Genomic DNA, 13898 nt, shown 5'->3' on the forward strand with positions numbered 1-13898 from the left:
AGTATGAAAAAGAGACAAAGGAAAATGCTTGTTTGCCTTTCAGCCAGAGAATATGAAGTGTGTGTGGTTTAATACAGTCCTTTTTCAAAAGGCTCCCTGTGTCTCTGAAACATTAACAGGGATTTACAGTAGTTCTCACACATGTTCAAATGTCAGCTAGTTTTATTTGTCTACAGCCCACTCATTCATTTTGCTTTCAGAGAGGCTGAGAATCAGTTGAGCTTGAAACACTTTTTCCTTCTTTTTAGTAAATTCAATATAAAAGTATCAAAGGGGCTATCAATTTATTCCATATTGGCATAATATTTTTACCTACATTTTCTTTAACAAGTCCTCCACATATTTTCTATAAACTACAATTATTTGCAGCAAAATTCTTCCCATTCTTCTTGTTATTCCCAGTGCTCCATTGACTTATCTTTATGTGGATCTTTGACCCTCACCAGCGTGGAAAAGAAGCTGTAAACCCCCAGTTTTGAAAAGATGTTGTGGTTTTATTTTATCCTATTGTATCAGCCTCTCTTCCCTTCCCACTACTCATATCCAAGATTTTTGGCCACATTGGTAACATGAAATCCCACTTTCTCCTCTCTTCGTGACTCCTAATGGACTCTCCACCGCTTTTTGTTTTATGGAAGTGTATCTCTGCCTTCTCATCAGCCTCGGCTCTTTTGCCCAGCCAGGGAAATCTCGCCGATAATCCCCCGACGCCACTGACCGCGCGTTAAGCGACCCTTGGCCGGCTGCTTCGCCGCAGCACCTGCAGTCGAAGCCCTCCCCGCCGCGCCCCTCGTCCCTCCAGCCCCGAAGGAGCCGCCGTGCCCGCGGGGGGCTGCTCGCCGCCGCCCGGCCCCTGCCAGCCCCCGGGCTCCCCGCGGGGCAGGGCGGCGGCGGGGCCGCGCACCCCCCGCACCCCCAGCCCTCCCAGCCGGGCGCCTCCCCGCCCAGTCCCGTCCCCGTCCCGTCCCCGTGCCCAGGCGCGGCGGGGCTGCAGGCGACGCCCGTCCTCCCACGACTTTCCCCCCTCGCCGCCGGCGACCAGCAACATCTCTGAGCGCTCCGCTCCTCCCGGCCCCCGCCCGGGCTTTGTGTGCGCGGCAGCAGCCGCCACCTGGGGCGGGCGCGGCGGCGGTGGCCGTGCCGGCGGTGGCTGTGCCTGTGCCCGCGGTGGCGGTGCCGGCGCGGCCCCGCACGATGCCGCTCCGCGGGCTCCTGCCCCTTTGTCTGCTCTGCCTCCAGGCTGCGCTGCCGCTCCGCGGCCACCGCGGCCGCTACGCCGGGTAAGTCCGCCCGCCGCCCGCTCCTCCCGCGGGGCATCACCGCGACCGCGCACCCTCCGCTCCGCCGGCGAGAAGCGGTCGGTGTGTCTGCGCGTTCGGGCGTCCCTTCCCGCTGCCGACCTGGTCGTGTGCTTGGCTGGCACTTGTAGCGTGTAGTTCTTGCTAGAGATCCTGAGAGTCTCTGCTGGCAATACGAAGGATGCTACACTAGGGGGAAAAGAAAAAAGTTTTAGTGTCCTCGTGGAAAAAGAAATTGCGCTTATAGGAGGGGAGGGGAAGTGGAAAAAGTTTTAGAGGCTTCACCGTGCTCTGAAGTGAATGAAGGTTTATATTTTCCTTTAGGGGACAATTTTACTGAAACTTAAAATTGTTTTTTAAAAAGTAGAACAATGTGCAGGCGTATTACTGAATGCATAAAAAGCTCAAGCAATAAGGGAACTCGATTAACTTTACTGTAAGCAAGTGAAGACTAAGACTTTAATTTAAACTAGGCTTTTTCCTTTTTTTGTTTTGATTTGAAGTTCAATTTTGTGTTAGAAAGAGGAAGTTTGAACTGAGTAGTAGTAAAAGGCGACTTGTGGTATCATTGGTAGGCTGCGCCTCCAAAGTGTATGTTCTTTGCCTGGTTTAAAGACTCAGTTTTTAGAAAGTATTTAATGTAAAAAGTTTATGATGCAAATTAAAATGCAGTCAAATATAGGAGCATTAAAAGCCAGTGGCGTCTGTTCACATACAGCATGAAATTCTTTCCAACTGACCAGCAAATTCCTCAGAATAAGCATACTTCTTTTTGGTAGTAGGATGATGTATTATTCTTCTTAATTTATTAAAGTAGCCAAGCCAGGCATAGAAATTCCCCTACTAAAATGAAGTTTAAAAAAAAAACACTATGCCCTAAGCTTCAAGGATTTGGTAATGTGATATGAAGCCATTCACCCCTGGGTCACTATTAGTGATAGAAAGTAGTTAAACAATTGACAGCTGTTTCGCCATCTCTGTTCAGTTCCTCAGGTTCTGGTATCTGCCTGCACTGCAAAATCTAACAGGCCACAGCAGTCAGGAGCCCTCCTGACAGTGCTGGAAAGGAGTAGGACAGAAAACTAAACTGTTCTTTAAAGTCAGGGTGCTCCTGTAAGTTTTTCTGTAGCAGCACTGCTCTGTCTGTGTGGAGCCCATAGCACTGGGCTGGTCTTGTACACATTTTTTTTAAATTCAAGGTTGCATTCAATTCATTTCCAGGTGGCATTGAGATCAATAACACATTCTCAGTGCTGGTACTTAACTTTTTCTGAATATTAATTACATGAGTTATCTACTAATTGATGTATGAGATGTCAAAATCCACATTTTAATATCTTTTAGGTTTAGGTGAGATGGCCAATGATAAGCAAGTTGGTTCAAATAGAAAAAGAGGCATGAAGATTCAGATATTGTACCTGTGCTCGTCTATGTGACTCACTAATTTTGTTTAAAGTTTTAAAAATTATTTTCTTGTTTAAACATTTCATGTTCCTGAGGTGACATGTGAAAGACCCACCCAAACTCTCCCTTGTTGATTCCTGTTTTAAAGCTTCCGCATAGACACTAGTTTAAAAAAATGAGGTTTCTCATCAGCTTCCAGAATTTGGGCAAGCACAACAAAAATCACCACTCAAAAAAAAGGCTAGAGTTTATTATAAAATCTCTTGGTCAATAGGCAATTGTAGTAGGGGGCCAAAATACATTTACAAGCCTTGCTGAAAATGTGGGCAATATTTGAAACAGAAACCAGAATGTGTACTACATGTGTAACACAAACTGGAAAAACAGCCTAATATTTTTCCCACTCTACTAATATTTTCCATTTCTACTATCCTGGCATTATTCATGTCAATAAAAGATGATGGAAAATTAGTTTGAAACGGGATGAAGGTTTCTTCAGAATTATGAATGTATCTTGTCCATCTGTCAGCAGCCCAGTGTCCTGAGCAGGGTCTTTTAATTTCTTCTGTGTGTGCCATTGATTAGAAACAATTGAGCAAGTATTGCCATTACCACTGAACCTGGCCGTCACTTAAAGGAAAAAAATGTTGGTAGGGTTTTTTTTTTTGAGAAAGCCAGTTGGGAGGTGAATAGTTTTGTAATGTTCACCATTAAAAAGGGTGTCCCAACAAACTGACTTCATTGTGTGCTAAGAAATAGTTGTGAATTCTAGTCATTTCTATCATGTCAGAAGCCGTACCATATCGGGGAAAGGCATAAATAAAATTAAGGCAAAAGGATGAGAGAAAAAAAAAGAACAAAAAAAAAAGGCAATGGAAAACTTTTCTCATAAACTCAGGCCATAACTATGAGGCACAGTGCAATTGTAAGTCTTTAGCTGAGTACTCAGACCTTAATTAATTGATATTGCACATGTGTCTCCAGACGGTGTTCAGAGCAGGCCAGGTATGCCATATGGACATATCTTTAAGGAAATGTGTTCCAGATACCTTTGGGAAGTCAGCAAATAGTTGGGAAGTCTCAGCAAAGATGAAGCAGCTCTCATGCCCACTGAGGTCTTGCAAAGACTGGGGGCAGTTGTATTTGCCTTCTTCTGCCTCACACAGCATGCAGTTCAACCTACTTCTGTGCTCTTGTGCCTGAAGGAACTCAAGAGGAGCTGTCTAAAAGACACTGCTAATCAGCTACCCAACAGCAAACTGAAAACTATACTCACATACACACATTTTTCCTTCTCGCATTTGCATGCTCTGTCCAAAGGTTCCAAGGGAGATAGGCAAGAGGGAGACGCACACACATCAAGGTTTGGACAGAGTATATGTGGTATATTCAAGAGGATTTTTCAGGAGGCCATTACCAGAAGTTCAAGTAGAGGAAACAAGAATAACCAAATGTATGGGAACAGTTTAAGTGCTTGAAATAACCAAGTAAGCTAGGACTCTTTGGTCCCCAATAGAAACAATTTAGGGCCTAACAGATGCCTACAAACTTTGAGTAACATGGACCTATTGGATAGACATCAGTTGTTCACTGTTTCTTCGAGTTACAAGAAGCAGGAGACATAAAAGGAATCTAATCGGAACCAGACTGAGACCTGTGGAAATCCTTGCTGAAGGATGTGAAATGTTTACAAGGATTCAGTGGGGCTTGACAGATCCATGGAAGGACAAGTTGCTAGATAAGCTACTGAAATAACATTTATCCCAGATCATTGCATTGAAAGTAACTGTATGTTGGGAGGGTACTTTTGCCTCACCCTTTTGCCTTATTGTTACTCTTCCTTGGGTAGTTGACTATTGACAATTTGTTTACAGAGTAGGGTGCTGCTGGAGCAGATGGAGTTTGAGGATTTTTTTTACCAAATGCAGCAATCTTCCTACTCTTAGGAGTCCTATGAAGAAGGAGATGGCATCCCATTAGCAGGTCAAGATTCTTTGAACGTCACTACTATGATGTTTTTACTTCAGCTCATCTACCTCTGCCAGTAGATGGTGGCTTGGCATGTTCCTTCCAATTTCTCCCCCACTTTTTGTCCTTCCAAAACCTTTTCATCTCACCTTTTCTCTCACCTGTAAATAACCAAGAGCAGGCAAAGGTTGAAAAAATGTGTCCAGTCCTTCTCTAAGGGTTTTGATCCAGGATTTGGAGTCTTTTTAAATATTGGATCACAGTGATAACTCCCACTAAATTTTATTCTTTTGTGGGTTGCAGTACTGCAGATAAGTATCATTTCTCTTGGTCAGATGAAGGCTATAGTACATGCTTACATTATTGGGTAACAACTACATAAAATAATCTGCGAGTGATGTGGAGGTGGATAGCAAGGAAACAGTAAAGAAATGTTTTGTAATCCAAGATATAATGTGCTGTAGCTACTGGGACATTACATCCTGAAAATTGCATAAACCAACTGTTCGTGTAGATAAGGACAGACATCAAATATGAGAGCATTCAGCAAATTTCAGGTATTTTAATGCCCATTAATACCCCTACATGCCATAACTGATCCCACAGTACCTTACACACAATGGCTGGCAATTGTTCTGTCTCATGGAAAAAACACATGGGAGTGTGACGAAAATGAGTTGTTGAGGGAGCTGAGAAGTGGAAAGGAACTCCTTCTGTGCTATTCCCTCTGCAGATTTTTTCCAAATGTTTCAATTGGGGACTGAAAGCTCTGCTGTGTAAAAAACATTCTTTCTCCCTGCTGCTCAGCTCTCCTTCCCCACCCCCAAGTCAAAGTAAGATGTCATGCACAAACTAGCAAAAAAGCATTTGGAGAGCACACTACCAAAATGAGATGGAAGGTAATCATATTCATTCATATGAAAACCACCCTTAGTGCTTCCCTGAATAGTGTCAAGGAGCTTCTCAAATGTGAAAAGCTGTGAGCTCTCTAGAACAAACAATATTAAGTATCCTTTTATTTTAAAAGTATCCTTTTAAATAACCAATAATTCTATAATCAAAGCACCCCTGCTTCCTAAAAAGAGCATAGATCAGTGAAATCCACAACAGCTCTGGGACCCCTATACCTATTCTTGAACCAACACCAAGCTCTACTTATGTGCTTTCTCATCACCTGATATTCCCCCTGCACAATAACGTTTATGTTCTACAGCAAAAAAATACTGCCAGGTTTTGATTCTTTTTCTCCTCTATGTCCAAGCATGATAAATTTACTTTTTAAAGCTTGTCTGCCTTCTCATTATAAATGAGAAATATGAAGTGTTTCAGTTGCTCTTTCTTTCCCTCTTTTATTGTTTGGTTTTTTTAATAATTGGAACAACAGTGCACATCCACATTACCCAGGTGAAGTGCATGCCAGGCAAAGAGGCTCCCAGTTTATTATTGCTCTGTCTAAATTGATCTGCAGGTTCATGTCACCATGTGAGCCTGATCCCTGTACTTGTTCAAATTGGTACCCCATTGGCTGGTGTTGCAGTTTCTGGCCTCTGAAGGTGGAAGAGATGGGCAAAAGTCACTGGGAGTAAAGGGCATGGGCGAAGCTTGCGCCCATACTTAGGAGCTGTGAACTCCTAGGTTTCCTATATTATGTGCAACCTATGGTCTTCTAGTAAAAATTATTCTTTTGGAAGTGTAAAACTAATTCCAGTACACGCTCACTCTTTCCTCATTTTTAAAAGTATCTGTGTTACAAATGGGAATGTAGTGTTTTAGGAAAGAAAATTTATGTTCTGGCTTGATTTTGAATCCAACAATTATGTTCTGCAAAAACAGGATATGTCTAAGGTGTACTTAGAAAAAGATACTTCTAAAAAGAAAGAATTCACATATGAAATCTACCTAGACCCTCACTCTAAAGCATCCACTTTGAATACACCAGTTTCACTGTGTCATGAAAATAAGCAGGCAAAGAAATACAGTTTTTCCCAGAGCTTCTGGTACTAGTTGCAGGGAAGTCCAAAGCTCCCACTTCTACACTATACTCACTTCCAGATGCTGCTGCTGTAAATTCACTCTCCCAGAGTCACTCATAGGCTTCTTAAAGTGAAGTTCTCAACTCTGAATGTTTTGTGCGGGATTTAACAAGCACTTAACAGAGGACAGACACTATATAAATTACGTACGTACTGATTTTTTTTTAATTTAAACAAATGGAATCTGAAATATGTGAGCAATTCACGTAAAAGTGGAACCTACTTGGAGTCCAGAAGGAAAATCATGGTTCTGGAAGGAGCCAATTTGAAAAAGGGAGGCTAAAAATCTGATTTTCTTGAATACATTGCTAATAATTTGTAGGGAACCCTTAGTTTCATACACTGCATAGAACTGTATCATACAGTGCACAACAAACAGGATCCCAAATCTCATCTCCTGAAACTCTAGTATCTATAAAATGTCATCCATATGTCTGAAACAGCCTTACATGGTCAAAATGCTACAGGAAACATTTACTGCTCTATCCAGTTGAAGGTGAGTGGCCATCATTAATCATTTCTCACTATCTCAGGAAGGTAAACTCTGTCATCTCTGTTTTGCAGAACTGCCCTTCACTTACATTTTCTCTTTAATTTTACTTCTGAATACATAACATAAAATGTACTTCCTCTTCTGCAGTAGAAAATAGTATTTAAGAGGGTGCTGTGTACATAATATTAAGGCAAAAGTCAAGAAATAAACAGTTCTATTGATCATATATTGGGCATCTCTTCAGTTCTGTAAGCAAAACCTGCTGTGTGAGCATGCATATAGCAGTAAAAACTGAAAACACCAGTGTGGATCATCAGTCAGTATTTTTACTGCTCAGGCAATATGATTTGTTTTGCTCTCAGGCTGTAGATAAGGAGAATTTTTCTGTAGTTGGATCCTCTACACAAAAATAAAAGTAAAAAATCCCATTAAGATAAACAGCATCATTACTGTCCCCTGCCCACCTACCTTACCTGTTATCAGTATTATTTTTCGTGCAGAAAACAACTTTCAGTGAAACCTGTACTCTCTGTTCTATTTACAATAATAAGCAGGTTAGTTGCAAAATGAGAACCAATAATTACGTTTACACATTAGACCCTCTCTGAAAACTCTGCTGTGGGCAAAACTCCTTGCAGAACTTAACAGGACTTTTGCTGGTCTCAGATTTGCAGGAACAGATCCACAGTCAGCAAACTTCTGGAGACAATTAAGCCCAATACGAATTCTGATTTAAAGGCTTTGTTCACGGGACTGAATACAGAATACAAAGCTGTGGTTCTGATTTGATGTTGGTGTTACAGCAAAATATGCATGAATTTCAAGGGTGCTACTAGTTTGCACCTCAGTAATCAGATCAGAATCAGACCTTAAACAGACACTGACAGTAAGAAAAGCATCTGCAAAGAAAACTCTAAACCTGCATTTTGTGCAAGGCACCTGAGGGTAGGTGAGCCAAGGTACTCAGACCAACAAGTGAATGGGGACAACATATTCCATTTTTTCTAATATTCTGCACCTTGAACTTGCCAAATGAGAAGGAAGGGATGGGGGCTGGAGTCTAGCAGTGGACAGGCAGCACAAACCCTTTCTTTCTCCCTGTGTCTGCTCTGTGCAGGCTGAATGCTCTGGAGAACAAGGTTCTGCTGACCCTCCTCTTCCTCTGGGGAACAATGGGACTTAAAGTTTATGTTTATTTAAAGAGAAGCCACACCATAAATTTACCAGACAAAGCAATACACAGAACAGCATTTCCTAAGGAGATGTTCTAGATTGCCTAAATACAGCCATGGAAAAAACAGATGTATCTTACGAAATCAAAACAGTTCTTCTTTTCTTTATGTTCTGCAGCTCGGTTAAGGCTGCTCTCTGAGGAAGACTATCATAACTAGACTTTGAAAATCAGTTTGTAGGGGGTTTATTACAGTAAAGTTATTCTAAGAAAAACTTACTGGCTTTTACATCATACTGTATTTCAGATTTTCTGAAGAAAAATGATACTGCTAGCAGCACCTCATGGTTTACTTAGAAAGAAAAAAAGAAGCTCTTTTTAACTTAGATTAAAAATAAATTCTGGATGTTCACAGACCAGAAAGCCAGTGATATCCTGGGCTGCATTAACAGAAGTATGGCCAGCAGGTCTGGGGAGGTGATTCTGCCTATCTACTCCACTCTTGTGAGACTCCACCTAGAGTGCTCCAGTGCATCCAGCTCAGGGTCCCCAGCACAGGAAAGACATGGATCTGCTGGAGCGAGTCCAGAGGAGGGCCACAAAAATGGTCAGAGGGCTGGAACATCTCTTCTGTGATGAAAGGCTGTGAGAGTTGGGATTGTTCAGCCTGGAGAAGACTCCAGTGATACCTGTAACAATAGGACAAGAGGTAATGGTTTTAAACTAAAAGAGAGGAGATTTAGACTAGATGTATGAAAGAAACATTTTACAATGAGGGTAGTGAAACACTGGTACAGCTCTTTTTGGCCAGGGCTCCATTCAACCTGACCTTGAAGGTTTTCAGGAATGGATCATCTACCGCATCTCTGGGCAACCTGAAGTAGTGAAAGATATCCCTGCAGAGGGATTGGACTAGATGGCCTTTAAAAGTCCCTTCCAACACAAACTATTCTAAAATACTTTAGCAGGCTTGATGGAAAACTGGTGCACTCTTTGATTTACTTCACCTTACTCCTAACAAGATCACCTCCAGATGCTACTCTAAGGCTGCAGTGCAGTCACACAGCCAAACCCCACTGACCCCTCTAATGGCCACTTGCTTCCAGGGCAGTCGGTTGTGCTCCTGCTGTTCCAAACGTGCACCCTCTGCTCGGTGAGTGGCACTCCTATGCCTACAGCAAGCCAATTGCGGGAGCACAGAGAGCAAAAGAAACATTTCTTCCTCTTTTTTTCCCCCCCTGGACTAACTGACAGCTTGTCAGGCTGTGATCTGACTGCTGCAGAGCCTCTGGGGTGTTTGTGTTGGCACAGGGAAGGGGCAGGAATGGCTGGTTTTTTAGTACCTGCCTGTATACCTCAAGCCTGTCAGTCTCCCTGTGCACATATGCACTGGAGACAGTTGTCTGAAACCAGTTAATTTCAGGTGTGTATTCCAAGGAGCACACCGTGCATTTATCTCCACAGAATTTGGCTTCTTGATCAGTCCCAGCTACCAGATTCCCCTCCAGACCTATGTCAAAGGAACAAGCACTAATGAGTGTTTCAGGCTCACAGAGGGAATAATAGCATGCAGACTATTTTCATTTTCATTTTCAAATAATCACCTTCCTGAAAGTGCAAAACCAAAGCAAAATTTAAGTGTGGTACTAGCCATCATCACCTGTGACTTTTTGAAGCAACGGGATTTCACCATTCTTAATGTCTAAAGAAGCTCTAAGTCCTTTATATAACAAACAAGATTATCTAAAGAAAAATAATATATTTATCAAATTTATTAAATAGGTTGGTGTTAGGCAAATAATAGCTATACATGTCAAGGAAACTGGAAAGATATTTAATTAAGTATGTTTTATTAAGATCTCTGCCTTTTTCATCATGGTGCAGTTTCAACTGGGAAATAAACCTTGGACTCACTTGAACTGTATAACACAGGCAGCCAAGAACATGCTCTGCCCAAAATTTATGCCAAATAACAAGAGTCACCATGTAAGCACGGTGCCAAGCCTGGGCTGGTAAGTCAAGTGTCTCCACAGAATGAGCTCGTGTCCTTGCTCAGTGTAAACACACCAGGTGGCACAAAGACAGCACAGCATGTTCTTATTCTACTTCATTATCAACAGGCCGTATCCCTGATCCATCTGGCTCTGGTAGTGACAATGCTAAAAAATGTATATGGAGATCATTAATAGAATATAAAGTCTGAGTAATTTCCTTTCTTTGTGAAAAATTAAATAGTTTCACCATCAGTTTGTTCACTTGAGGTTCTTTTGTTTTGCTTTTACCAAAAGCAGCTTACTTTTGAGTCAAACATAGTCATGTTTTGATGTAGCCAGAAAAAAGGCTTCAGAGGAAATCTAAGCATTTGAGTATAAAGGGTAAAAGCTTTTATATTCACTATCCAGCAGCATTAAAATAATTACTCATGTATTTTTTGGGGCCTAGACTAGAATGTTAACTGCAGTGAAATATGTAATTATGAAGGTTTTGATCCCTACTGTAAGTATTCTGTTCAACACTAAGTTGTCCTGAGAGAGAGTGGTTCTCCCACTCTGTATCAAAAATAGCGTCCTGTATCAAAAATAGCGTGGCCAGCAGGAGCAGGGAAGTGATCCTTCCCCTGTACTCTGCGTTGGTGAGGCCACACCTTGAGTATTGTGTTCAGTTCTGGGCCCCTCAGTTCAGAAAGGATATTGAGGTGCTGGAGCGGGTCCAGAGAAGAGCAACAAGGCTGGTGAAGGGACTGGAGCATAAGTCCTATGGGGAGAGGCTAAGGGAGCTGGGGTTGTTTAGCCTGGAGAAGAGGAGGCTCAGAGGTGACCTCATCACTGTCTATAACTACCTGAAGGGAAGTTCTAGCCAGGTGGGGGTTGGTCTCTTCTCTCAGGCACTCAGCAATAGGACAAGGGGGCACGGGCTTAAGCTCCGCCAGGGGAAATTTAAGTTGGATATCAGGAGAAAATTCTTTACAGAGAGAGTGATCAGGCATTGGAATGGGCTGCCCAGAGAGGTGGTGGATTCACCATCCCTGGAGATTTTTAAACGCAGATTGGACGTGGCACTGAGTGCCATGATCTAGTAAATGGACTGGATTTGGCCCAAGGGTTGGACTCGATTATCTCGGAGGTCTTTTCCAACCCAATCGATTCTATGATTCTATTCTATGATTCTATGATTCCCTCCAAAGTGGCTGCGAGGAGTGAGAAACTCAGGAACCAAAGGCTTCTCTGCTCAGACCACATTTTGCAAGGAACCCTGTCTGCTTGGCATAGGCTATGCAGTGTCTGAGCACATTTGGTGTATCATATCTCTCAGAGGCCCCAGGGAAAGGAACATTAACTCGTCATAGAATCACAGAACCATAGAATTGTTTAGGTGGGAAAAGACCCTTAAGATCATTGAGTCCAACTGTTAGCCTACACTGCAGAGTCCACCACTAAACCATGTTCCTAAGCACCACACCTACATGTCTTTTAAATACCTCCAGGGATGGTGACTCAACCAATTCCCTGAGAAGCCTATTCCAATGCTTGACAACCCGTTCAGCGAAGAAATTTTCCCATCATCCTCTCTCAGAGAGATACATGACAAAGACATTGATCTAGTCTTGCCAGACAGTTCTGGGCCAGCATGGAGACAGAAATGTGGATATTTTAAGCTCAAATGGGGTGAGTGAGGACTCAGGGGCTTCAGCCTTTCCTCGGGTCTACAGCATATGTTGTTTGTCGCATGAAGTAATTGTATCTTTCAAGGCCTTGCATCTAGCTTCACCTGCAAAAACATCTATATCAAATTAGGAAATAGATGTCCAATGAGTGACTGAGCAGGTCAGAAGCAAGTTAGCAGTTGTCACAGACCTGGAGATTACAGAACCATCAATGCACCCCCATTAGCGTGCACTCCCTCTATGTATGTTTGGTCCTTAGCCAGTGGCTGGCATGCAACCCACCAGTGTGTTATTTTTCCTATGTCCATCCCTCTTTCCTTGGACCTATCATCTCTTCTCCATAAGATAAGTGGTGGATTTTTGACTATATGTTGAGTGATGGACAAAAAGGCACCCCAAAAGTCTGTTAGTCAGCACAGGCTGCCTCTGCTAACCAAGGTGAAGGACAATTTGTAACCATTAGCATGTATCACCCACAAACAAATGGAAACACAGTTTAAAACGAAAGGTTAATTAGTTTAAGCCTCTGGGAGACCATGGAAGAGTGAAGTCAAGTCGGTTTCCTACTTGATAAGCAGTCAGTATGAAATAGTGATCAAGATGAGTTAACCTTATATCTGTTTTGATGGGCAACCTTTTCAAATCCTGTAAAAGCCCCATGGAGGAATGGTGGGCGAAGGGCTCCATGGATCTTTTGCTTCTGCTGAATGAATTTACGAGTGTGAGGGGAAAACCCACAGATTTTACCTTGTCAGATGAGATTAATCCTATTAATTTGCAGACGGCGAGACATTTCCATGGAACAGTTTAGGGTACAGAATTGTAGAGAACAAGGCATCCACACTGTGCTCTGTGATATCTAATCTTTCTGCATTGTTTGTCTTTAATCCAGTGACCATTATCTGTGTTGAAAAAGATACATGTAAGCTTTTATGTATAGCAGCTACACTGGGGGTGGTCTTTGAATTAGAAGGCATGTGGTTGCAGAGCCTGAAGCAAGTCACGCTACTGCAGGCTGTGCTGTTATACTGGGAAAAAAGAAGCAAACAGGACAAAAAACATTCTCCTGGATGGTTGAAGAGGACAGGTCTCTGAGAACTAGGAGGTCTGAGGAGAGAGGTTTCTGATATTCAGGTGTATTTACTGTGAAGTGACCTTGGCTGAGGGAAGAGACATACATTTTAAGTGTTTAAATGTTTAATTCTACAAGTACTGGATCTACATGATTTCAGTTATCTTATTAGAGCTAATGAAATACAGTCTTAATGGAGTAGCTAATAGCTGGCCAACAAAAATGCATAATAATAATAATTTTGCTAAAACATAAAATAGAACAACAAAAAAAAGATTTTATGCAGGGATCTAACTGGGAGGACCGGTTTCAGAGCAGGCAATGGAAAAGTAATTCTTAGGGTGTATTTAGCAACCAAAGTCCCTCTGCCCCTCTGGAAAACATTACTTTTTGCTGGAGGAAAAAATAAGACAAACTTCAAGCAAACAAATTAGGAATTTTTAAATTAGTTGTTGTATAAAGAACATTACTTCTTACAAGAATGAATAAATAAATGGGTGAATTTAAGGGGAGGTTTTTTTAAGTTATAAAATTCCATACAGAGTATTTATTTTTAAACTGCATGGCTATAAAACACCAGATGTTGTACAATGAAGTAATCTCAGAACAAAACTGGAATCTGTTGTCTATGAGGAACACGCAGATGCTCGCTTTTAGCAGTGACGTCTTGCTCATAAAACAAGGACAACCAAACACTCTTCACCACATTCAAGACTTGTGTCCTCACTGTGTGTAGGGTTTTGTTGTTTTAAGGTTAATTATTACTCATGTGAAACAAGGAAGGGAGGGTTTTAA

General features: G+C 42.1%; 1 protein-coding gene across 2 annotated transcripts in view; it reads left to right on the plus strand.

Moving 5' to 3' along the window:
* The first annotated feature begins 1058 nt into the window (after positions 1-1058).
* Positions 1059-13898, plus strand: part of CPA6 (carboxypeptidase A6) — an 80987-nt gene continuing 68147 nt past the window's right edge. For both annotated transcript variants that reach the window (XM_064651393.1, XM_064651398.1), the window contains exon 1: positions 1059-1280. In XM_064651393.1, the coding sequence (XP_064507463.1) occupies positions 1195-1280 (86 nt within the window). In that variant the 5' untranslated portion in view covers positions 1059-1194. The remainder of the gene's footprint in view (positions 1281-13898) is intronic.

This window comes from Pseudopipra pipra, chromosome 1 (assembly GCF_036250125.1).
Source record: "Pseudopipra pipra isolate bDixPip1 chromosome 1, bDixPip1.hap1, whole genome shotgun sequence".
NCBI classification, from domain to species: Eukaryota; Metazoa; Chordata; class Aves; order Passeriformes; family Pipridae; genus Pseudopipra; species Pseudopipra pipra.